This window comes from Phacochoerus africanus, chromosome X, assembly GCF_016906955.1.
Source record: "Phacochoerus africanus isolate WHEZ1 chromosome X, ROS_Pafr_v1, whole genome shotgun sequence".
Classification (NCBI taxonomy): Eukaryota; Metazoa; Chordata; class Mammalia; order Artiodactyla; family Suidae; genus Phacochoerus; species Phacochoerus africanus.
The window spans coordinates 72,417,559-72,441,592 of record NC_062560.1 but is presented as its reverse complement, the minus strand read 5'-3'; the positions used below and the strand labels follow the sequence as shown (position 1 = coordinate 72,441,592).

At 35.8% G+C, this 24,034-nt stretch overlaps 1 protein-coding gene across 6 annotated transcripts; it reads right to left on the bottom strand.

The window, feature by feature from the left end:
• ZNF711 (zinc finger protein 711) lies at positions 1 to 24,034 on the bottom strand. 6 transcript variants are annotated; one of them, XM_047765335.1, is made up of 11 exons: positions 23,633 to 24,034; positions 21,793 to 21,920; positions 20,589 to 20,849; positions 20,103 to 20,207; positions 13,686 to 14,249; positions 8,654 to 8,809; positions 7,837 to 7,974; positions 5,725 to 5,862; positions 4,820 to 4,867; positions 3,147 to 3,290; positions 1 to 2,681 (listed from the first exon to the last, which is right to left on the bottom strand). In XM_047765335.1, exons 4-11 carry the CDS (start codon positions 20,179 to 20,181, stop codon positions 1,504 to 1,506), a joined length of 2,445 nt encoding a protein of 814 aa, XP_047621291.1. In that variant the 5' UTR covers positions 20,182 to 20,207; positions 20,589 to 20,849; positions 21,793 to 21,920; positions 23,633 to 24,034; the 3' UTR covers positions 1 to 1,503. The 6 variants fall into 6 exon arrangements, with proteins under 6 accessions (XP_047621291.1, XP_047621290.1, XP_047621294.1 ...); XM_047765334.1 differs by having other exon boundaries at positions 20,594 to 20,849; XM_047765338.1 differs by lacking the exon at positions 5,725 to 5,862 and having other exon boundaries at positions 20,594 to 20,849; positions 23,633 to 24,030.

The following is a 24,034-nucleotide window of genomic DNA, read 5'->3' as shown; positions in this document are numbered from 1 at the left end:
TAAAACCTTGAAATGCAATAAATGCTTTTTATTGTATGCTCATTTCAATGAGTAACATTTAGAAATAATCTCACGTAACAGTGACAATCTTATTTTACAGCGTGTACATCATTTACAACCACATGACACACAATTTTAGATTTTCCAAATTTAATATTCTGAAGTTAAGAAAGATAAAAAATTTACTCTCAAGGAACTGATTCTTATCTGGTGCAAAAACAAAAGTGAACATTATCTGAAAACACAAAGCCACAGTATAGCATGAAGTAAAATTACATTTTAATAATGTTGAACAGCTGAGTGTAAACATGAAGCAACTAAAACTTAAAAGTACACATCATATGCATTACATTTATGAACAGGATTTTCATTAAATTTCCCTAAACCAGCTTTTTATATTAAGCGCCATTTTGATTTGCAGCATGCTAACACAAAGCGTTGTTAAAGGGATGCATATTTTAAATTTATACACTGTAAACTGAATATCCACCTTCAAACTCTATTGGCAGCATAATGTTTTGTTAAATACTGCATAAATACTGCCTCATACTGAAAATGCATGTTAACATGGTATAGATTTTAAAAATCAAAAATTTCAATGGCATAAAATTGCACCTTTAAACATTAGAGCAAGTAAGACTAGAACAATCATACTTGCTAATAAGACTCCTAAAAAAACCTCTAAACATTATAATATTTAAGAAAACTGTGTTCTCTCAATTTAATCTTTAGATCATTAAGAAATATAGTGCTAGCTTTGCAACACTACTGTTGCATCCATTTTAGAAAGCCACATTCAACTCAAATATGCTCTTTTCATATAGGCCATACTGAACAATTATCAACTTGAACATCAAAAAAAGGGGAATTTTAATCTTTAGACTTCACAAAATGCTATATTTTAAACATCTTATCCCATCATAAAATCTTAGCAGCTCTGAAGTTCTTTTAAAAAGTACTGAATCTAACCTGTTTTCCAAGGAAATTTCTTTTAATGAATACACAAAACTTTTGCCATTTCTGGAATTCAATTTCCAGGTACCATATAAAAGGCTCAATGACTAAGTGACTGATGGATGACTGCATTTTATTTCCCCAACCCATTTCTAAAACTGCATAAAAGTGAGGCTTGCTTGCTACAGCAAAGCATCACTAACTCCTCAATTAGGTATGATCTTTTCAGAAACACTGTCTCTAGTATGATCAGCCAAATCAAGTGGTTGTCTTTGCCCTTCCCCTCTAGTTTAATTATGCATATAATACTATTAAATAGACAATAAGGTTTTCTGCAACCATTCTATGGTGCTCCTTAAATCTTTAGGCAATTTCAAAGGGCTATGAGGTCCCCCATCAATTCAAATATCTTAAGATCTTTAATAAAAGAAATGTAAATTTAAGATTTAACATCAAGCTTTATAACCAGGTGAAACAGTTTATGAAATTATCTTCCCATGTAGCATGTCATATTTTCTAAATAGCTTCTTTCTTTATATATTGATCTTATTACATAAGAGCCTCCTTGTGGTGCCTCATTATATGCTGATTTTTCTCTGATGGTCTTCGGAATCCTTTCTTGCAGAATTCACACCTGTGTGGATAGTCTTTTGTATGTATTGATATCACATGTCGTTTAAAGCCAGATGCATCTGTAGTGCTGTATTCACAATACTCACATTGGTAAATCTTCCTTCCAGTATGAGTCTTCATATGCTTTTTGAGCTCATTTTGTTGTCTAAACCCTCTTTTGCACCTTTTACATTTCAATGACTGATCTTTAGTATGAACTGAAAGGATATGACCACTGAGAATAAATGGATCTGATGTTTTAAAGTCACAGTGCCTACACTGATGAATCTTCCTACCCTTATGGATATCACTATGTTTTTTGAGCTCAGAAGGACGATGGAAACCTTTATCACAGACCTCACATTTGTGAGGAAAATCCTTAGTGTGGACAGATATGATGTGCCGCTTAAGGTCACTTGAGTTGGTACTCTTATGGTCACAATGAGGACACTGATGTGTCTTATGTCCTTGAAACAAATCCAGATGGCGCTGCAGCTCCTTCTCATCACCAAATGCTTGGGGACAGTGCTCACATTTATATGGCAAATTGTTACCATGCTTAGACTTAATGTGAGTTTTCAAATTTGATTGATCTGCACACCTGAAGACACAATATTGACACTGATATGGCTTCTCACCAGTATGGGTTCTCATATGTTTCTTGAGTTCAGAAGGATGTCGAAAGCCCTTCCCACATTCAACACAAACATGAGGAAAATTCTTGCTGTGAACAGCCAGTAAATGTCGGTTTAACAGTCCTTGTTCTGCAGTTTCATAGTCACAGTATTTGCACTTGTGCATCTTCGGCTCCTTATCTCTTAATATAAGTTTATTTGAACTCAGTGGACTAGCCTCTCTGTATCTTCGTGTATATTCTGTAAACTCATGGGTTTTGTCAACTTTGTTTATAAGCTTATGGCTTTCTAAGTGATTATGGAAACTCACCTTCTTGTTAGTTGTAAAGTCACAATCTGTACACTGATATTTTTTTCTCATCAAATGATCAGGATGATTCTTCATGTGTCTTTTCAAGAATCCCCTGGATTTAAACTTTTTTGTGCAAATATGGCAAGGGTATACTGTCAGAGGCTGTCCGTCAGGGCCTATTATAACAGCTAGATAAAAAAAATAGGGAAGTTGTGACATTTGGCCAGACTGTTTTAAAGGGTTTTACAATAAAGGCAGCAAAATTAGCTGACATTCACAATATGAGACCTATACTAGTTAATAAAACCCCATAAGGTAAAATGCACATTAAAAGCAATTTATAATAAAGCAGCTCACTAAAAAAGTTAATGAGCAGAACTCTACTAGAGACAATTTACCTACCAAAATGCTCTATCACATGCACTTTGTAAACTTGAAACAGGCATCCTTTATTGTTAAATCAACCTGAAAATTCTCTTATCAACATCATTTAGGTAAAAAACAAACAAGCACAGTTTTATTGTGTACCAGTAAAACATAGTACATAGGAATAGTACTACACTATAAACATCTGACATATTCTCAGGTTACAAAAAATACTTCCATATTTAAATTAATTATAATATACATAAAGTGATGTATTACTATTTTACCTGTTTGCCACTGTCTCGTTTCTCCCCTTCTCCTCTTCTTAGCTTTTTGCTTAAGGACTTTATTTGTATTAACGCTATCACAAATTTGAAGGTATTGTGCTGCTGTACTACTTCTGTTTTCTAATGTTGAGTCCAAAGTATTTCCTGAAAAAAAAATTGATACACCATTAAACTATACCTATTTGTAATTATTTGGCTTTGGTTAGATGAATTACTAGAGAGGACATGGCATTCAGTTGCCGCTGCAGTACTAAATTTCACAAAGTACACCAATCTTCTTCTCTCTCTTTTGTACTATTACACACACATGAACATATGCAAACACTTTAAATATGAAAATAACGTTAAAATATCCCAATTTATTCACTCTAAAGGAATAAACTAATAAGGTGAATATAACATAAGAAACTGAATTTTATGACCCTAAACAAAATCTTGGTATCAGATCAACTTCTCACCAATGAAGGCTGACGAAATTAAAGAGATTTAGCAAAGAAATTTACACCTGTCAGCTAACCAATAAAATCATGGTGACTATTTGTAATACATGATGAATAACAGATTTCTTGTTATTTATGCTTTAGAATAGTTTACTTAATGTTAAAAGTATTAAGTATTAAGATTGATTTTTTAAGTATCAAGATAAATGTGGCAGGCCATTTACCACAATTTCAGTGGGATCGGTATATACAGAATAAAGTACTTAATAAAATTGCAGTCCTCACAATATCTTGTGTTATGCAATTTAGTTTAAAAATGTAGACCTAAGAAACTGTTTAGCTTAAATGCTATGACATATATGCCTGATTAATTCTCATGAAATCTACCTTTATTTATCTATTTATTTTTTGTCTTTTTGCCTTTTTCTAGGGCCGCTCCTGTGGCATATGGAGATTCCCAGGCTAGGGGTTGAATTGGAGCCAGAGCCACAGCAACATGGGATCTGAGCCGCGTCTGCAACCTACACCACAGCTCACGGCAACGCAGGATCCTTAACCCACTGAGCAAGGCCAGGGAACGAACCCGCAACCTCATGGTTCCTAGTCGGATTCGTTAACCACTGCGCCACGACGGGAACTCTGAAATCTACCTTTAAATTTAGAGAGTCGAATGTTTCTTTCCTAAGGATAGAAACAGAAAAGGTCAGAGACTTTATCATAAGAAAAAGTCCCCTTGCTTAAGAAAATAAAAAGAAAACCATGGAATAAAGTACACTATATGAAGTGTATTAAAACTAAAAAAAATTAAGCTAACACGTGTTTTATGTAACAGCTATATAAATCTACTGATTGCCACAGAAATTAGAAAACACGTTCTCCTCAAGGAAGACTTAACAAGTGGTTGATATTATGGATAATTTTTACTTTCATGTCAGAGTAATTTCTATTTTGTAATTTTTTCCATAGTAAGCATTCATGGCCCATGCAGTGAACAGCCTGATATTTGTGTCTTGAGGTAAATCTAAAATGAATTGCATTCACAGAGCAACACACATTATGTCTCTATAGAAATTAATCAATTCCCCAAAGAGATAAACTCTTATAACTAACTAGATATGACCAGGCAAGTAAAAGTCTACCAAATGTGTCTGCACACACAAACTAATAACTATCTACTGAGCAGTATAAAAAATCAGCTACTTAGCTTATATCTCATATACAATGCTCTCTCACCTGATGACTGACAATCTTCATACCTTCGAGAAACTCTTCTTTCATCTCCTAAAAAAAAAGACTAATTAAAAACTGATAGACTGACTATAATGACTACCAGTGGATCACATCTAAATCTATAAAATCTTACTTTGATCACCGTTCCTTGGATTAAACCTTTTTGGTTGTTGAGTTCTTCCATTTCCATAGATTAGGAAATTTCACACCAAAAACATGGGCTGCTGTCAGCATCCTTGGAACTACTAACATCTAGAACAACCTTACTTTTTAAATATAACCTGGGTAGATATTTCTGCAGAAAACCCTCAAAATTGAAGATGCTCAATAAATGACTGTTGAATGAATGAACCTTTGGAAAAACCAAGTTAAGATAAATTAATGCATTTGAACAACAAAATTTTTCAAATAAAGAGTATACCTGGACCCTCTTGTAAATTAAGTAGGAATTTGATACAACAGAAAGGGAGAAAATAGCTTGCTAAATTTACCCTCCATTATGTACTTTCTAGAAGAGCACACCTGGATTTCTGTTCTTTTTCAAAACCCCAATATCTTACTATTTGTGGTTTTAATACATGAAATAACTTTTTCCAAAAAGGGAAGGATCAATTTTCAAAGGCTATTCCTATTTTAGAAAAATAAAACTTTTTATGGCTCTCATTTATACTAGTAGGAATTAAAATAAATCCTACTGAAAAACAAAATGCATTAAGCAAGGTTCATTTAAAATCATACTGGTATGAAAATCATGTAAGTAACTAGAAATGAATCAGTCCACAGCAAAACATTTTATAATATTAGCCAACTCATGGGGGGGGGCATTAGCACAGCATATTTAATGACCTAAAGACTGATCAAATAGATATGTTATGTACTTATCAGGTGAAAAAATGCCAGTGTCCTACCATATGCCGCAGCCCAGACAACAGAGACAATTGTTTTATTAACATCAGAGTCCTCAAGCTGAGTCTCAGGGAGAGAAGTTCCTTCCTCTTCCCCTACAATGACTTCCATGTAAACTTCATCTGCTATTTCAGCACAACCTAAATTTTAGAAATAATTGTTTGTTTATAACCCCAAATATTTAATAAATGGGTAAAAATTTCCAAATAATTATCTTTCAACTTTCAAGATTTCTATTTAGTTAATTTTAAAATTATATTGGGCACTTTGGAGGCTAATGCCACTGAGACAATCATTTATAAAATTCCTATTCTCCTCTTGGAACCTAGTCCTGTGAAAATGACTTTTAGAGTATATAAAACATGTGCACTTGATTCTACAGTCCACTGAACATTACAAATTTATAAGAAAAGAAGTATTCCATAATTCTGCCTTATAGTTCTTTGGAATTCAGAAAGCATTTTCCATACAATCAATACAAGAAAGTGGTCCATGCTATCCCACATACTATAACTTATATGTAGTACTTTACATGCAATGAAAAATAGTAAAAAATACTAGTAACTAAAAAAAGAATTACAAATTAAGTAAAACCATATATAGGTATTATATAAAATGCAGGCACTCAAGTATATGTGGAACCAATTAAGAGGCAGAATTTTCAGAGATCCTACTGAAGACAAAAGCATTGAGATATTTTTTAAAAAATACAGTATTAGGGTAAAATATTTAAACCAGAGGATCAATAAGTATATTTTATGTGAAATAATCCATTTAGATTTAACCTGTTAAATAAAAAACTGACTTGAATTTATGCTTTTCCTTTCATTCACATATAGGATTTTCTATTTACTACTGGAAAACATGGGGAAAATATGGGAAAAAAGTTATCCCTCTCCTCCTAGTTTTCCCTTCTTTCAATTAACCAGAAAGAGACACTGATCTACATTTTCTACATCCCCATGGAATTAACCTATTAATAATCCCACCTTCTACTGTGCCTATTTTTACTGATCAATAAATAAAAAAATAATTTAGAGATCAAATAGAAAGTATTTAATTCTTTCTCTCTAAATGAATCCCCTAGGTTTGTTTTGAGATTTTCAGCTCTGCTATTATTATTCATGTTCAGGATTGGAATTCAGCTCCCCATGGCTTTCAGGGAAGGAAATTTGCGGAGTGGGGATCACAGTGCACAGGTAAAACTATTGTCAACATAATGCACTGAAGTGGAGCTCTTGCCCCTTAGGAAAAAACAAAGTAGTTTTTGTCTCAGCATGGCAAGACAGAAAAAGCCTTAGGGAAGGGCTGCAGTCCTACTCTAGGTGAGGAAAAAGTAGGCAGAGAGTAAAATGTCTTCTAAGGAAACGTGTATCATGGCAGGAAAGAAAATCTCATGAGGTTTTTTTCACCCTGTTGGTACCCAGCCCCAAGAAACCTTAAGCAGAAATAAGCTGGAGACCATCAAAGGCCTAACAAGTAAAGATCTTGGCAGTTTGACTTGGAAGAATACTTACTCAGCTAATCCTAATCCCTCAGTGGCAGAACAACCAGTTAGCCCTCCCCCTGCTACATTCAGAGAAGTCAACAGTGCTCACTACCATGAGCAAAGAACACTGGCAGCAGAGTTAGGCAGACATGTGTTCAAATCCTATCTTCCTCACTTAATATTGGAATGATCTTGGTTAATTGTATAGCTTCCCTAAGCAATTTTTTTCCTTCTATACAACAGGGATAATACCACCTACCTCAGAGATGAGTTATGAGAATTAAATAAGATAATATATATGCAACATATTCAATAACACACACAAAGGAGAGTCTCAGTAATTCCCTATGTATTTGTGGGCTCTACTACAGTCAGAAACCATATATTGCTAATCTCTGTATCCCTAGAATCTGAGACACAGTATTTTTAGTTTGCTCATTTGAACAATACACATGCACGAATGGTCAAAAAGACTCTTCCCTTTTTAAATTATAACCTGAAGGGTCAGACTTATTGTATTGAATTTTGTTCCTAGGTAGTGCTTGAATCTCTGAGATTGCTTTACTTTTTAAAAAAGAATGCATGATGGTTACTGATAAGTCATTACAGTGCCTTTTTTTCTTACTGATATCATCTTCTTCCTGAGAAGAATCTTTAACTGCCATGTAAACCATCTTCTCCCGCTGCATTCGGCTCTGGTCAAGCACTCCAGCTACAGAATGTCCACTGGTGTACTCACTCTCTGTAACAATTTCTGTTCCACCTTAAAAGGTAAATAAAATGCATGTCAAAATCACTAATCATGGAATAATTCCCTAAATTAGTAAGGAGGATATATAAAAAGTATTTTCTTTTAGAAAAATATCCCCCCAAATATTCCAACATAAATTTCTAAATGTCAATTTTCTTAAAAGTTGCACTTTACACTTTCAAGCATCCTCAACAACAAATGTTAACACTAACGTCACACTTGTATATGCCAAGCACTAAGTAAGTCTTTTACATGTATTTACCCATTTAACTCTCACAATACCTTTATAAGGCTATACCATTACAGCCATTTTACAAATGAGGAAACTGATGCAGGAGGAGGCTAATTTACCAAAGGCCACTCATTAAATGCCAGAACTAGGATTAAAATCCAAGCAGTCTGCCTCCAGCCTGTCCTTAAATACTCATCATTTCCTACTCTAAACCAAATCCCCTCTTCTCATTTGAAACAAATTTTTGATATTTCAACTAGAATATTCTACTCATGTTTGAAATAATCTAAGCATAACTTGGTCTGTATTCCTGCTTTATATTTACATATAATTTTAAAATATTTCATACTCAAAGAAACTTATGAAAAAGTTGTACTTTGAAGGCATTAGAATTTTGTCAGAAAATATAGATTCTAATTCCTAACTATTATAGAAATAAATTAAATTTAGTCTTTGTACCTATTTCAACATCATCTTCAGCCTCGGCTTTGAATATATACACTTTTATTACTTCTGAGCCAAATCCATCTTCTTTAACATCTTCTTGTGAACCATCACTGCCGATTTTTAATGGTGTGTTCCCCATATGCTCTAATTTTTCCCCAACATCATCCACTGGAAAATATGAATAGGAAACTACTTCAGTCAAAAAGTACCACTGACATTTAGTCGGTGTTAAGCATGAGTGCAATGTAAAATAATGCATTAACCACCTACCCACTATGTTAATTTTTTTAATCTTTTTTTTTTTTTTTAGGGCCACAACCGTGGCATAAGGAGGTTTCCAGGCTAGGGGTCCAATGAGAGCTGTAGCCACCGGCCAGAGCCACAGCAAAGCGGGATCCAAGCCACGTCTGCGACCTACTCACAGCTCATGGCAACACCGGATCCTTAACTCACTGAGCGAGGCCAGGAATCAAACCCATGTCCTCATGGATGCTAGTCGGGTTTGATAACTGCTGAGCTAGGATGGGAACGCCACCCTACTATGTTAATGACCTATTTTGCAAATTTTTTTTTTTGCCTTTTTGCCTTTTCTAGGGCCACTCCCGCAGCATATAGAGGTTCCCAGGCTAGGGGTCTAATTGGAGCTGTAGCTGCCGGCCTATGCCAGAGCCACAGCAACATGGAACCCGAGCCGCGTCTGCGACCCACACCACAGCTCACAGCAAAGCCGGATGCTTAACCCACTGAGCAAGGCCAGGGATCGAACCCGCAATCTTATGGCTCCTAATCGGATTCATTAACCACTGAGCCACGACGGTCCATGCAACCATTAAAAGTGGTTACAAGGCAGATACACTACATGACCACAATTACATTAAAAACTTACTCACAGATTTCAATTTATATATGTAAAATATTCTTAACCACACAGCTTTAATTAAAATTGGGGGAGTTCCCGTCGTGGCTCAGTGGGTTATGAACCTATTATCCATGAGGGGGTGGTTAGATCCCTGGCCTTGCTCAGCAGGTTAAGGATCCTGCATTGCTGTGAACTGTGGTGTAGAAATAAAATAAAATAATATAAAATGGTTTGGGGAAAGATTAAATAATCTTCCATCACATTCAACATTTTTTTTTTTGCTTTTTAGGGCAGCAACCATGGCATATGGAGGTTACCAGGCTAGAGGTCTAACAGGAGCTACAGGTGCTGGTCTATGCCACAGCCACAGCAACACCAAATCTTAGCCTGACCTACACCACAGCTCAAGGCAACGCCGGACCCTTACTTAACCCGCTGAGCAAGGCCAGGGATGGAACCCACAACTGCATAGTTCCTAGTCGGATTTGTTTCTGCTGTGCCACAATGGGAATTCCACATTCAACATTTTAAGTTAAATCATAACACCAAAATTAGTAACAGAAAACTTATAAAATAATGTGGTACTCATAACATAAGCTGATATAAACAATTACCAAATAGCAGTAAAAAACCAATTAACATGATATCTAGTATTAAAAAAGAGAGAAAACACCTAATTTATTTTATTAAAAGGACTTTTTAGAGATCATAAAAATAAAATCTTAGTAAATACTTCTAATTCTTGTTGAGTCAATAGAAGACAACTTCTAATCAGAAATCTTGTATAGTTCTAGGTTTGCCATGTATGCTTTGCTTCAAAATCATATATAAAAGTAAAGTAATAATATTACTTACATTTTAAGGGTACTTAAACTTGATTCTTTAAGAATAGTACTTAGTTTCAAGTGACTACTATGCACAAAGTATGCAATGAATATATTGCATTTATAAAGTCTGTTCTTGGATATAAATATTAAACAATATATTCCCCCAAATAGTATATGTCTGCCATTCTTTAATTTCAATGCTCGTCCTGTCCCTACAGAAACAATGTAATCTAAATTGAAAATCTGCTCCTCCCTACCATATATATTGTAATATCAAATATGAAACATAAAATCATGAAGCCTCTGACTGTATCTAAACAATTCCAGAACTAGTGAAAACTATGTGACATTAAAAAGCTTTTAATTTTATACTCTTAAAATATGAATTTCAGAAAGATCTAAATGGGTCAAAGTCTACATTTTCTCTACCTCAATTTCAAATCTGATACATGCAAATTCAAAAATATTCGTTTGGCCTTTCAAAATGGTGAAAAACAACACATTTTAGAAATTCTTTCTGCACTGCGAAGTAATTTTAATTTTGTGATTAAACATAAATGCTTCCACACTAAGAGTTCAAATAGTTGTCTAGAAAGAGAACACCTAAATGATCAAAATAGAAAAATATTTTCACTTCATCACAGCCCCTATTACTAATTTTTTTGACAAAAAATTTTTTGGCTGCACCTGAGGCATGCAGAAGTTCTCATGCCAGGGATGGAACCTGTGTCATAGCTGCGACCCAAGCCATGGCAGTGACAATGCCAGACACTTATCTCGCCTTATACAAAATTATGTTACTGAAAGAAATATAAACTGATTTTATAGGTAAAAAAAATTTGAAAAAAAAAAAAAAGGGAGTTCCCGTCGTGGCGCAGTGGTTAACGAATCCGACTAGGAACCATGAGGTTGCAGGTTCGGTCCCTGCCCTTGCTCAGTGGGTTAACGATCCGGCGTTGCCCTGAGCTGTGGTGTAGGCTGCAGACGCAGCTCGGATCCTGCGTTGCTGTGGCTCTGGTGTAGGCCGGTGGCTACAGCTCCGATTGGACCCCTAGCCTGGGAACCTCCATATGCCGTGGGAGCGGCCCAAGAAATAGCAAAAAGACAAAAAAAAAAAATTTGAATGCATTATATCAGTTCATTATTTAAAAGACCCTCCCTCCAGTGAAGCTTTTCACAAAGGAAATCACCACCCATAAATGTCTTAGGTGTTAGGTTTTTTTTTTTTTTAAAAAAAAAAAAAGCACATCTGGGATAACTTTAGACAGATACAGTTACAAGTGCAAGAGACTAACCATCTGCTAATATAAAGGAAATGGTGACATTTGGTCTCAAAGTGGAAAAAACTAAGGTGGACCGCAGAGACTGAGAGAAGACAAACTCCCTACCACTAAAACTCAGCTGCTGATAAGAACTCCTTATTGGAATAGTCGGGAATTCAGGAACAAAATAAAAATGTTTTAGTCCTCAATTTTATCTCTTAGGGTAGTTTGAAGGTATCCTGGGAAAAAAAGAGGACTTTTAAAAAATAACATTGAGCACTTTCCTGGCAATTTATTCTCTTAATTCCTGACAGAGTCAATGGTCAATAGAAACTAACAGGTTAAAAACCTGACTTGAATATTAAGAGATGAAGAAAAAGAAAAAAACTAAATCAAAATAGAATAAAAGAAAATAAATGAAAATGGTATGAAAAAGTAACTAGTCCCAATTTGAAAATTCTAACCACTATAAAATTGGTCAAAAATCTGGTTGGTGAGAAAATAAATGGTATAAGAAATATTTAATTTTTATCTATTTTCTACACTAAAAATTGTTTTAAAGGGATTTTTTAAAAAGTGTTGCTGTTTCTTTAATAATTAAGGAGGTAATTAATCTCACTCCAAATTACCCCTAAAATGACCCCACAGCAGTAATACTATTATTTGAACAACACAATGTTCTTTATAATTTTCAGTCTAATTCTGTTAGACTTGAAGGACAGAAGTCCTTTGCATTTCACATACATGGTAAGATCAAGATAAATATTCTAAAAACTCTTAAAAAACTTTCAGAATCAAATCATAGAAAATATGTTGAGCTGTATCACAACAAATGATTTTTAAATTTTAGATCACTTTAAACCAAAGAGTTTAGTTTGACAAGTATGCTTTTAATGACATGCTGAATTTATTTTGGTACAGAAAGACTCTAACTTTTGCCACACCATTTTATATAACCATAGTTTTTATTTTTTTTAAATGTCAGGTTAGATTAAGATGTATTATGGAGTTGCTTTACATATAAATTTTTAAAAAAGTAGTAACATTTGCAGAGACTCTTTTAGTGGCTCTAATCATTCCCTTAAAAACAATGTAAATATTCACTTTCAAAAGTGCTTACAGAGGAAAAAAGTTAATACTTCAGAGTCATATTTACAAATTAAATCTAATTGTTTGTAGTTTTAAATTCACCAAAACACACATATATAACATACAATCACTTTATACACACATACACACATTCCACCTGATAGTGCACTTTCCAATCATCTATTATTTTCAAAAGAAAAGAACAAAAAATCCTCCCTTAAAAAGTGAAGTCTCCATCTAACCTTTACTCCTTCTAGCATGATCCCTTCAAATTTTATAAAGACTAGACCCACTTAATCCTCAAGCTCCATCAGTAACTTATCATGAGATTTTTATTATTGTTACTGAAATCTACCACTTAAAATGAGAACAACATATTTCTATCTTCCTCATTCAGATAGAATGTCTTAAGGACATCATAAGGCAGTCTGAAATAAATACATTACATTATTTAAAATATGTTAAAGTATTTTTAAATAGACTATACACATATATAAACAAACAAAATAAACGGGGAGAACTGTAGAACAAAATCTGAGTTGATGATTTACTTTTCAAGTACTTAATAAAAAAACTAATTATACATTTCTTGTCATATTATGCTTAAATTTCCAAGCAAAACTGAACTGACAATTCCAGTACCTGCCATATTAAAAAGAAAGCAGTGGTCACATAAAATAAACTTCTCATTTTGAAATATATACATTTACCATTAAAATTTTGTGTCACCTAATGTTCTTTTAAAATCTTTCAATTATATATTTTGGTTCTAAGATTATAATCTGCATTATTTTACTTCATTGTGGGTATGAATTTTCACTAAGTAAATTAAAAGCATGAGCAAAAATTCAAAAAAGCACCTCAATAACACAGCTTTGAAAAAAATTATTTTTCAAAAAGATTACCTCCATGACTTTTACTGAATAGATTCCCCCATCCCATAAAACCTGTGCATGTTATATATAAATCAGTCTACCAAGTAATCACAGATTTTAAGTTTCACTTACAAGATATCATTAAGTAGTCTTCAGAAGTGCTCTTGACATCATCATCATCATCATCATCGTCATCATCATCATCATCATCTTCGGTTTTAATAGTAACTGTAGAACCGGGAACACCAGCTGCTTGAATCACAGTTTCTGTATCTGAATTAGTTACAAGAACTTCCTCTGATACCATTGTGGGAGAGTCAACTCCTGAAACACAATCTTGGACCACATGTTCTAAGTGTCCATCAGGACCAGTAACAAGGTCAGCCACAAAAACCTGCTCAGGTACTCTAACAGTTTCTGTAATTAGCTCAGATGTCAAGATGTGATCACCATCATCTTCCTCTAAATCTTCTTCAATAGCAACATCAGCCTCAAGTACAGTTTCAGGAACAATTACACCTTCTGTTACTACATCAGTCTCAGTGATGATATCAGGCCCATGGACAACTTCAGCTGCAAGGCCATGATCAAGAGTTATCCCATCATCTGTGACAACATCAGAAACTAATACAGCCTCAGGAACTGAAACAACAATATGGTCTCCATCGATATGTGCAGTACCAGCCATTCCAGCCACTATAATACAAACAATTATCCAAAAAAGTAATTTTATTAAAAGTACTATATTTAATATATTTTATATATATTTAATATTTAATATATTAAGTAATTTAGTTTCAAGTAAAACAAAGAAGCCACATTGAAATACCACTATACACCAATTAGAACAGTTAAAATAAAAACAAGAGAGTTCCTGTTGTGGCACAACAGAAATGAATTCCAACTTGTATCCATGAGGATGCAGGTTTGATACCAGGCCTTGCTCAGTGGGTTAAGGATCCAGGGTTGCCATGAGCTGTGGTGTAGGTCACAGATGCGGCTCAGATGTGGCATTGCTCTGACTGTGGAGAAGGCCGGCAGCTGTAGCTCTGATTTGACCCCTAGCCTGGGAACTTCCATATGCTGCCGGTGCGGCCCTAAAGAGCAAAAAAACCAAAAACCAAAAAAAAAACCCACCACATGTTGGTGAGAATGCAGAGAAACTGGATCTCTCGTAGTAATGGTAGCAGCCATGCACTCTGGCATTATCCCCAGAGATATTAAAGCATACATTTACCCAAAAAACTGTACATGAATATTCATAACAGCTCATACTAGCTATTTTCCTAGCAGCAAAAAAATTGAAAATAACTCAAATGTCCTTTAGCAGGTGAATGTTTCTGACACATCCTTACTATGGAATACTACTTGGCAATAAAAAAGGGACAAACTCCGAGTTCCTGTTGTGGCTCAGTAGAAACAAATCCGGCCAGTATCCATGAGGATGCGGGTTTGATCCCTGGCCCACTCAGTGGGTTAAAGTTCCAGCGTTGCTGTGAGCTGTGGTGTAGGTCGCAGACGCGGCTCGGATCTGGCTTTGCTGGTATAGACTGGCAACTGCAGTTCCGATTTGAACCCTAGCCTGGGAATTTCCATATGCCACAGGTGTGGCCCTAAAAAAGGTGGGGGGCAAACTATTCATATGTTCAACAACATAAGTCAATTGCTAGAAAATTATGCTGAATGAAAAAAAGTCATTTACAAAGGTTACTGTACTGTATAATATATAAATGGAATCTTTTATATAACATTATCAAAATTCTGAAACTATAGAGATGGAGAACAGATTAGCAGTTGCCAAGGGTGGGGGTATGTATGAACGCTTTGGCACAGCATATATATGGTGATGGAACAGTTCTGTATCATCATTGGTGTCTACACAAATCTATATATGGGACAAAACTGCCCAGGACTATATACACTCACACACATACAAATGGTAAAAAGTGAATGAGGTCTGTAGTCTAGTTAACATCAATGCGCCAATGTTAATTTCCTGTTTTTAATATTGCACTACAGTTATTTTAAGATGGCAACATTGGAGGAAGATGAATAAAGGGTATACAGGACCCAAGTACTATTTTTTCTATTTCCTGCGAATCTAGCACTTCAAAAAATTAAAATTCAAATAAAAAGGACACACAAACATAAAAGGCTGCTATGTTAAACTGAGTTAATATGACAAGCTTAATACATTAGAAAATATGTATTATAAACATAAAAGTCCCTGAACTTCTTTATAAGAATTACTATATTCAAAAGTAGAAAGCATCTTTTAACATCTGACTTAGGGAAGAAAAAACCTCATTGTAGACAAAAATTTGGTTTATTAACAAGCATAATATAGACTCTAAATTGTATTAAATTCTAAATTAATAACACCCCAACACATACAAAAATATAGTGAAAAGGGAAAGCTGCCTTTCAGGAATATCTTCCTTTCAACCCTTCTGTATCCTTCTCACTATTCTCAAACTCTCACCTATACCACTGTATTACCCCCAAGGGACACAGTCTCAACCTTGAAATTCTGGTAGATAAAGGGGATATGTATAGAACAAGTACTTTCTATTCACTTGTTATATCGTTGGCCATTTTTGGAGACAGGGAGAAGGAGGGGGTTCAAATTTAGTATTCAACCGAACTAGAAATGTGATTTTTAGCAAGGAAAAATTAAATGATAAGCCTGTAAAATTCACAGTATTGAAATTCTACATATATGTGAAATAAAATTAATATTTTATAAAATCTTTTCACAAGTCAGATATAAACTGTGGGAAATTCCATTTATTTTAAAACATTACTGGAGAGTAGTTTGGTTCTTGAGAGTAGACACTAGGGAAAGATGGAAAGATAGAATAATGCTAATGTGGGCTTGGGTTCAGATTAACCTGTTTGGGAGGATTCTAAGGAGATGGAATAAGTACTATGCAATTTACCTAGTCAGATCTAAACCAAAAAAAAAAAAAATCTAAATATGCTTGTTTACCTTGAACGAAATCGTTTAAGGATCCTAGATCAAGAATTGACGAGTTCCCCAGAGTACTAACAGATTACTAAGACCGAGATCCAAGGATGACTTTTATTAAATTTTGGTCTTTCCTCTTATCAGCTTATCTATTAGATTCCACTGAATTTCTAAACAAAGTCATTTATTTTAGCTATACACTACTAGCTATATTTATTGAGAACTAATCATGTACCAAGCAACCTAATACTTTTACATATGTTATCTCATTTAAGCCTCAGAACTGTGTAATAAGGTGAGTGTTATTATCCTTATTTTAATTATGAGGTAACTATGGTTTGGAGAGATTAAATAAGCTTAACCAAGGTTCAAAGTGCGAACTGAACTCATTGTTTTACTCTGGACAAGCTTTATTTTTATTTGTCTAAACAAGGAGAATAGAATTTACTTACTCTAGAGATTGTTTTTTTAAGAAATTTGTAGGGTTAACCAAGTGAGTCACTACTAAGAGAATAGTAAAAAAGAGAATAAAAAGACCTACCAGAGAGTCACTCATTTAAATCTTAAGGCCTTTGGTAAGTAGCATTAAAGGGCATTAAAAATTTATCTCACTAGGTAGCAAATTATAAATTATATAAAATATCATTTAAAAATGTGAAACCAATTACATAACGAGATAACAATAAGAAACAAATCATCGTTTCAACCATGTCTCTTTTAATAAAGTTATTTCATTTAAATATGAATACCTGAAATTTCCCCAGGACAGCATAAAATTTGGTATTTGTTGGGTTTGTCTTGGGTCACTACCTAAGGCTATTTTTCTATGTAAGTCTCAAAGCAATATGGACTTTTTCAGCAATAAAATTTTAAGCAAAATTAAATGCAATGGCACAGATTCCAAGGACAACTATTACACTGAGACATGCACAAAGTTATTACATAAAGCATACTACTCTAAAACTTAAACTCTGACCTATCCTTCAGAGGAAATTGTTCCAATGCATTTTTGAATTAAATTAATAGTTCAGATTCTTAACATAGTAGCCATTTCATCCCAACCAAAAATCTTATAGAATTAGAAATCCTGTAACACATAATGTGTTTACTTGGCTAGCTCTACCTATATACACTAAACTCTTTTTTGTTGTTGCTTTTTTTTAGGGCCCCACCCACAGCATATGGAAGTTCCCAGGCCAGGGGCTGAATTGGAGCTTCACCTGCCATCCTATGCCACAGCCACAGCAATGCCAGATTTAAGCCTCATCTGCGACCTACACTGCAGCTCATGGCAATGCCAGATCTTTAACCCACTGAGTGAGGCCAAGGATCGAACCCACATCCTCACGGATACTAGCTGGGTTTGTTACTGCTGAGCCACAACTCCATACTAAACTCTTATGTTTCAACAATATCATTAATTTATGGGATCTCAGATATCCCAAGTTTTGACATTTGCCAAAACTTTAAAGAAAATTTAAGTATTTTCTAATGAAATTTTAGAATTTGGAAAGCTTAGTATTAGATCTAATAAGGGGTTAATTCAAGACATTGAAGAGGAACAAATGAAAGGAAGGTAAGAGGAATACCAAGTAAATATTCACCAGCACCAATCAGACATTTTTTTGATCTTTAAAAGGAATAGAGTTTTACTTACTAATAGGCAACGTCTTTAGGAGTGAGGGAAATTCTTGCACTTTACCAGATGCTACAAGGTAGGTAGCATTTTGTATTAAATGGACAAAACACTGTATTTCTTCCATTTAAAAACATATTATTTTTAAAAGGTAAAAAATTAGAGTTCACATTTCAACCAAAACTCAATTTACCAAACTGAATTTCAAGTGTTCCAGTATTTGAAAAACTACCTCCAGCAAAGAAGTCACAAAATTTGTGAAATCTCTTACTCTTCAGCCTTCTGTCCTTCTGGAATTTATTGCTATACTTTTTAAACCTAAAATCACTTCTAAGTCATTCATAATCAATGCAATTCACTTCAGACTCTTTCAGGAATCCATGATTCCTTTCTATTTAATCAATTAACTACACAGTCATCTTCATTCCCACCACATCAGACAGAAACATCAAGGAATCGAGAACTGGAAAGGATATTAAATGTTATCTAGTCCAACCCACCCATAAAAGTGAATTAAGTAATTTGCCCAAGTTTATACAGATAAGTAATAGGACTGCAAAGGCTAGAATCCAGTTCTTCTGATTCTCATTATTACTGTAGGCTTTACAACATGAGACAAAATAACATATTCAACCATATTATCTACAAATAGTAGAGTATTTTCTTTTTTGTTTTGGCTGAATCTGCTGCATGCAGAAGCTTCCAGGCCAGCAATCAAACCCATCCCACAGCAGCAACCCAGGCCTGCCACTGCAGTGGCAAGGCAGGATCCTCAACCTGCTGCTCCAGTAGGAGCATGTTCTTTTTTTTTTAATTTATTTATTTATTTATTTATTTATTTTTCCACTGTACAGCATGGAGCATGTTCTTAATTGAGCAAAGTATTGCTTGTTGTAATCCTCCATTCTTAATTTCATCTTTAACAATTCCACAATATCTCATGTTTCTGTTTACTTTTTATTCCAATTTGCTATTTGTCTACTCTCACTCTGATCTTTTCTTTAATTCTTACCACCTATCCTTGTCTCTTAAATTTTAGATACCTCTCTTCTATCATTCAGATGGACCCTGCCCAAATCCAGTTCCTTTGTTGACAGTCAATGGAGTCTTATAATCTTTACTGAAATGACTACTGTTAAGAGGCTACTGAAAAACCTGGCTACAGAAGCAGGGAATTTTTTCTTTTTGGAAAAAAGAATATAATGCTATTGGGAACAACTTTGAGGATATGGCATCAGAATATAATTAATCTCATAGTGCAATATATTCCTCTATTTCTATATAAGCATTTAAATTCTTTGAAATGTCTGAAGTACTTCTTTTTCCAGCTTTATTAACACTGCAACTTAAAATGTATTTTAGAACACCAATTTTCCTATATAAGGACTGATGTAGGTATTTATGCATTGAATTTTTCATTTCCAATGACAATATAAACCACAATATTCCAAGTTTCCTTATCCAATTTTCCCACGAAATTATAAGAATGATTTTAACTAGACTACTGACATACAGAGCTACTTTAAGAAAATAAGTCTTATAGGAGTTCCTGCTGTGGTAACAAACCCGACTATTATCCATGAGGATACGGGTTCAATCTCTGGCCCTGCTCAGTGGGTTAAGGACCTGGTGTTGCTGTGAGCTGCAGTGCAGGTAGGTCACAGACTCTGCTCGAATCTGGCATTGCATTGCTATGGCTGTGGCTGGCAGCTGCAGCTACAATTCAACTCCCTAGCCCAGGAACTTCCATTTGCTGTGGGTAGCCTCCCCCACCCCCCAAAAAAAAAGAAAGAAAAAAAAAAAGAAAAGAAGCCCTACAAATGTATTTTCCTGGCAAAAGAACAGTTTGTCATTGTAATTCTCCCTTTCCCCAACATAGTTTTGATATTTAGTATGTTCTGACTTTTAAAAAAGAAACAAATATATGACAAAGAAAATGCTTTACCAAAATCCTGCATAATCATAGTATGGGCCATTCTGGAGTCTGATGTGTGCAATCCAAGACTTCCACCACCTGAATCCATACTTAGCAAAATTCATTCACAAATCTCTGTAAAAGAAATGGTTTTAAAAACAGCTTAAATACATTTAGGCCAAAGTCAGTTGTTTTGAGAAATAAATGCAACTGAAAATGTGCCTCTCAACCAGGTGTGCAAATCTCATTACAAAGGAAAACAAAACAAGCAAAAACCTTGATTAGATGCTTTAATGTGACAACTATAAATAAAAGGGCCAAGTGGAAGCAAATCAAAGATAACGGAGAAATAGTATAGTAAGGGTGATGAACCATAGGGAAGTGATAGAAGCAAGCAAAAACAAACAAACAAAAAAAACCCAAAATTGTAGCACTGAGGTTCCAGTTAAAATACAGGTTATATAAGAAGAAAAAGGAGAACAAGATGACAACAGACAATAGTTGGGATATATATACATTACTAGAGGACTCAGGTGTCTAGTATTAGTGAATTTCATCCAGTGGCTCTCATCCATTTCTTCCAGACCCAGATCAGCCCTGCAGCGTAGCTCTGCAGATAAACTTGTTTCACCTCTGGCTCCTGGGGGTTCTACTTATAATGTAAAATGTTCTATCCCAGTTTCCCTGGAGTTCTTTGAGCCAGTAAGGACTTCTGGCCTCACTCTACTACATTCTCTTGTCTCACAGTTTTGAGGACTCGTGAAACATGACTGCTTCCTAAATATGGTAGAGATAAGATCAATCACATACAAACATTTAGCAAATTGTTTCTTTCAGAATACCTTTTACTTGAATTGTAAAACCGATTTTTTTTTCATTAATAGTCAATAAAGTCACACTAGCTTTGTGCTTGTTTTGAAAGCAAGGGCTCAACCTATTTCATTCCAAATGACTTATCCTATATTTAAGATCACCAGATAGTGTGGAACCCTAAGTCAGATTCTGTCACTCAAAATATTTCTTGCAACTACATATATATTTCCCTTCCAAACATAATAGTCTAAGTAAACCAACCCAAAAAAATCTATCAGTTTTATAAAACATTCCTTCATTTTTAGTTTGGAATATTTAATAAATTGGGCTATACTGCACAAAAGATGAAAAGATTAAGTTTCAGAAAGTTTTAGAAAGCTGCCATGTAAGACAACATAATCTAACCTTAAGTACAGGAGATCACTAAGATTTTTTTCCCCTTGCCTCAAAGTTCTGAAGGTGTACAGGAGGCAGAAGATTCTCACAGAGTAATCTTTATCAACATGTAAATCAAAATCCTACAGCAGTAGGTGACATCTGTGTTTCAAAATGACACAAACAAAATTACTTTATATGTGAGCAAAATTACACATTTTTAGAAATTCTTAGCTGTATTTTGTTATCTTTTTTCAAATACCACATTGTTTTCTACCTTTCAAAGGGAAGTCAAGTGGGGGCAAGAGTGTTCATAATAAACTTCCTGAGTCTTCACAGAGATAAATTAAAATGGCTAAGGACTTTTTTTTAACATTTAAAGCAGTGTACTATTTCAAATTTAATTAGACTAATTAACTTAATATAGCACATAACAGAACAATTACAAATGTTTTAAAAATGTTTTTAAAATGTTTTAAACACTTAATTTTGTTTAATTATTAAGATAAACATTAAGTAATTTGATAATCACCTTAATCCAAGTGTCTTGAAGAAACTGTAGATTTCCTTACTTAGATATTGTAAAATAAAATCTGCAGCACTTTTTGTTATTTTTCCTTCTGCACTATGTTATTTTCTTTGGAAAAACGTTCTTTTTACCTATTATAAAAAGTACATTCGCAATTACATATTTTAAAACATTTTAAACCAAATCTTTTACACAACTTAAGAATTTGTCCTTACACTTTAATGTGCAGGGTGAGGTTGAGAAAGGTTCACATGCTCAAATCTGTTAATCTAACTGAAGGGATTCCAAAAGAAACAACTGCCTACAATGATATAACCAACGTTCTACATAAGCAATTCTATTACACTTAGAATTCAACCGATTGATTAAACCAAAATCTTCTCTAAAGCGTATTTTTAAAAATCACTAGCATTATCTTATTTTGGAAAGTGAAGAACCAACCAAGGGCAATCTTTATCCTTGCCAAATCCATGGGGGAAAATCTGCACTAGTGCTCAATGAAGTGTATAAATTTTAACACATAGTGCAACTATTATGGGAAGTATCACACTGTAAGAATACTAAACAAATAAACTGGAGCACCTTTTTCCCATATAGGAAGTTTCAATAAGATCAATAATGAATGAGCTATGATAATAGCAGTGTCTTAAGGATTCAATAGCCAACAGGCTACTCAGTCTTCTCAAGAGTGTATTTTACAGCCTTATTGAATGGAGGTAACCACCAAGTACTCTTCAAGTAAACATCTTTCAATCAATATACGGGGAGCAGAAATCACAAAACAAGACACCCACCCACCCATTCTACTCTCATCTGTCTCCTCTAAACAGAGCTCATTCTGATCCAGCTTCTCGATGATGTAAATAGGGTGAGGGGCCGGAGAGAAATCCTAAGGCGGCAGAGCAAGAGAATGCGAAAGTAGTATTTGCAGAGATCGGAGACAAAGGAGCCCTGGCAAGTAGCAGTATTGCAGCTTTGGACGCAACCCTCTTCCCGCATAAGTCTCCCTTTACCACGATCATGCCAAGTTTCAATCATTTTGAGCAAAACGTACACACGCGCCCTCCCATATATTACCCATCCGCCTGGATCGTCAACCGAACAAGAGAACCTTCGCAGTGGAAAGGCAGAAAGCGAAGAAACAAGAATACCCTTTCCCCTCCTCCTTCTCACTCGGTGCAGCGGTCGCCACCGCTGCTACCCACGCCGTGCTGCCCAACCCCTCATCCCCCTTCTCCCTCTGCCCCGCTACACGGGAGACGGCGGCTGGGAACCAAAATGGTGGTGGTGTAGCGGAGGCGACAGTCGCCGCACACGGCCCTCTCCTTCCCAGGCTCTGACGGCTCCCTAGCCCCTAAAATGCCCGATTCGGTGCAACCTTATCGCAAACGCCGCCAGCCCTCGCGCTTTCCAAGGTTACCAACAGCGGCGGGCGGGGGAGGGGGCGGGGTGCGACTGCGAGGAATATGGGGGGAGGTCGCCTAGAGAAAATACCAGGGGGCCGCCGCATTCTTCACTTCACCGTTTTGTTTTCCGCCATTTTCCCATCACCCCAAACCACCGACGGCCTCCACGACGGCTCTCGTCCCCGGGTGCTGTGGCCTCGGGGAAGAAGAGGTCGGCTGAGGGGGAAATAATTCTCTCAATTCCTCCTGCCATCCGCTGCTGCGGAAGGCAAACAGTCTGCCCGAGGGGGAGGGAACGCTTAGGGACTAGACGCCACTTCCATTGTTCCCTTTGCCCTACAGTACGTGCTGGGTGTGAGCCTCTCCTCCCCTCACGCAAGCAACAGTGAGAGCAGAGGACCCGAGTCCCTCTACTTCCTCTTCAGGAATCTCCTTACCTGCCGCCGCCGCCGCCGCCGCCAGTAAGATTCTGACCGCGCTCGGGATTTCTGCGGGGGGGCGGCAGCTGTGGATCCGTAAGCTCCTCACATTCGGGTTTCCGAGGTTCCGCAGCTCGAGCCAATCACAAGCTACTCTGCGTCTGGGAGGCGCGCCGCCTCGTCCTCCTTTATATCGAGGCTGACATGCTGAGGTTGCATTACGTCACGCTCCCCTTGCTGCAGGGTAGGGGGCTGAGGGGGGAGCGGGCACGCGCGCGCACGCGGTCAACTGAGAAGCCCGCGTTGGGTTTCTGCAGGGAGACCCCGCGGACTTGCAAAGCTGAGGTTGCGGTGCCGGGAGAGCCCCAGTGCGCAGGCCTAGGTCTTGGCGCGCCCCTAAGGAGTTTCCGTGGGAAGATT

Excerpts from the sequence above, each read along its gene's own strand:
- ZNF711 (XM_047765335.1), bottom strand. The coding sequence starts at position 20,181 with ATGGATTCAGGTGGTGGAAGTCTTGGATTGCACACATCAGACTCCAGA. Across the intron at positions 3,291-4,819 it reads TGAAGATTGTCAGTCATCAG|GAAATACTTTGGACTCAACA; the intron begins GTGAGAGAGCAT and ends TTTTTTTTTCAG. Across the intron at positions 2,682-3,146 it reads AACGAGACAGTGGCAAACAG|CTGTTATAATAGGCCCTGAC; the intron begins GTAAAATAGTAA and ends TTTTTTATCTAG.